Source organism: Triticum dicoccoides, chromosome 7A (genome assembly GCF_002162155.2).
Source record: "Triticum dicoccoides isolate Atlit2015 ecotype Zavitan chromosome 7A, WEW_v2.0, whole genome shotgun sequence".
Classification (NCBI taxonomy): domain Eukaryota; kingdom Viridiplantae; phylum Streptophyta; class Magnoliopsida; order Poales; family Poaceae; genus Triticum; species Triticum dicoccoides.
In genome coordinates this window covers 651,807,042-651,809,457 of record NC_041392.1, presented here as the reverse complement: position 1 = coordinate 651,809,457, position 2,416 = coordinate 651,807,042, and the positions used below count along the sequence as shown (strand labels likewise).

General features: G+C 64.2%; 1 protein-coding gene across 1 annotated transcript; it reads right to left on the bottom strand.

Annotated features, from left to right (window-relative positions):
* On the bottom strand, positions 1-2,110 carry LOC119332054. Its single transcript, XM_037605231.1, has one exon. It carries the CDS (start codon positions 1,983-1,985, stop codon positions 180-182), a length of 1,806 nt encoding a protein of 601 aa, XP_037461128.1. The 5' UTR covers positions 1,986-2,110; the 3' UTR covers positions 1-179.
* Positions 2,111-2,416: the final 306 nt, after the last annotated feature.

The following is a 2,416-nucleotide window of genomic DNA, read 5'->3' as shown; positions in this document are numbered from 1 at the left end:
TGATGACAAAACTTGAATTTCACTGAAGTTGCAATGTACAGCACAAGGGAAGCACACTGATGGTTGGATGTAGATATGCAGAAACTATGGACAGCAAATCAAATGTACTAACGCTAAATCAAAGGGGTGTTTAGTAAAGACATCTGAGTAAGAAACGAGTGTCAGCAAAACTGAATAACTTAGGCGCTCCATATCTTGCTGAACATCGACTGCAGCCTGCTGCTGTTGGCGATCTTCTTGACGACCTTCTTGGCGTCGGGGTCGCCGGAGTCGGCCAGCTCCTTGAGGCTCCCGAAGTGCTCCGACGACACGATCTTCTTCCTCCCGGCGCCGGTCTCGGCCAGCGGCGTGACGGCGGAGAGGATCAGCCCCTTGGCCATCAGCTTGCCCTCGGACGGGTCGAGCAGCTGCAGCAGCCGGTCCAGGTTGTCGCCGTCCTGGATGAAGATGACCCGGTTCCCGTGCAGCGCCAGCAGGCTGGACAGCACCTGCGCCGCCATCTCCCGCACCCGGAAGGACTTCGCGGCGAGCAGGCCGGCGAGCGCGGGGAAGTACCCGGCCCGGGCCATCATCCGGCTGTACTCCTCCGAGGCCTCCGCGAGGTGGCGGAGGATCTTGAGCGTGCAGTCCAGCACCGCGTAGTCGCCGTTGTTGAGGTAGTGGAGCAGCCAGCCGAGCACGTCGGAGCTGGTGAGGTCGTCGATGGAGCTCGCCGAGGAGAAGCAGAAGAACCAGATGGCCGCGAGGGCCACCTCGCGCGCCTTGTAGGAGTAGGGGAGGTCCGGGTATATCAGCTGGAGGAGCGACTGGATCACCCCCATGCTGATGGCTTCTTCCCTCACGTCGGCGTCGTCGAGCGCCATGGCGTGCAGCAGCTCCACGGCGCCGAGCTTGCGGACCTCCTCCATCTTCTGCGAGAGCTTTACCAGCTCGGTCACCACGCCCTGCTCCACCATGAACATCTTTACTTCTTCCACCCTGCTCAGGTTCCGGAGCACGGCGAAGGAGGAGCTGAGCAGCCGGCCGCCGCTGCCGGCGTCGGCGCAGGCGTGGAGGAGCGTCGTGACGCCGCCGTGCGCGCACACGGCCCACACGTTGTCCGAGTTCTCCGTCAGCTCCCGCAGCGCCTGTGCCGCGCGCTCCCTGGCGAGCGCCGTGGCTGCGCCCACGCCGCCCGCGTTCTCCAGCACCTGCACCAGCGGCGCGATCACGCCGGCCTTCACCAGCATGCCCCTGTACGAGTCGGACCCCGCCACGACGGCCACCGCGCCCGCGGCCTCCTCCTGGACGCGCGGGTCCCGCGACTCGAGGAAGCCGGCGAGCACGGCGACGCCGTCGTCCACGTCGAGCGCCACCACCCGCACGCACGCCTCGTCCTCCGACATGAGCTCGGCGATGGTGGCCAGCGCCTGCGCCCGCTGCACGGGCCCGCCGATCCTGATCCGGGAGAAGAGGTCCTTGAGGAAGAACCGCTTCTCGGCGACGCCCGCGTCGGCGCCCGGCCGCACCGCGACGATGGCCTGCGACGGCGACGTGGCCGCGCCGGTGGAGGCCATCTCCTTGAGCTGCCGCACGTGCGCCTCCAGCTTGGCGCTCAGGCCGTCCATGTCGCTCCGCAGGCGCAGCCGCCCGTCGCCGTACGTGCCGTCGCTGCACTGCGAGGCCACGTCCAGGATGCCCCTCACGGTGGCCGAAGCAGACTGCAGAAACTGAACCAGCACATGATATTCCTCCCCTTTCTCGTCCTCCTCCTCCTCGCCGTGGCCGCCATTGCCGCGCAGCAAACTGAGGCCGGAGCAGAGCTGGCGGAGCTTGTCCTTGACGGAATTCCACTTGGTCGGGAACTGCGGGACGGAGCAGGCCAGCGAAGACGACGCCAGAGTCTCCAGCACCATCAGCGCCTCGCCATGGCTGCCCTCTGCCCCTGGCACCACTTCTGTTTCCACCATTGCTGCCGGCGCTGCTTCTCCCATCTCTGCAACCATGGCGACGAACCAACACACGCGCGCGCGCACTCCCCAGCCCTGTACCGCCACCTATCTGGTAGCATGCATCTTGAGGAGCTCGCAGCTAACCAACTGATGATGATGATGCTGGTGCGAGTAGGAGGAGGAGCTGGTAGGGAGGGAACTAGACGGAGAGCTTCAACTATTAATGGAGGCGTTGGTGCGGGTAAGTGACAAATTGTCAGTTTTGTACCCATGCAGGTAGGAGTAGCCCGTGTGCGCCGCATCGGCGTGGCCACTGGCTAGGGTAGATGGGTTGCTGCTGGTTGGTGCCGCACCTGTCCTCACTCACCCGTCTCTGATCTGTCTTCTTGTTAGCCCTCCTCCTCCTGCCCCAACTTGCTGCCCTCCTTTTGGTTTCTTCCATTGGAATCTTGCTGCCTGCTCCCTCCAAAATCTCCATGCCCACA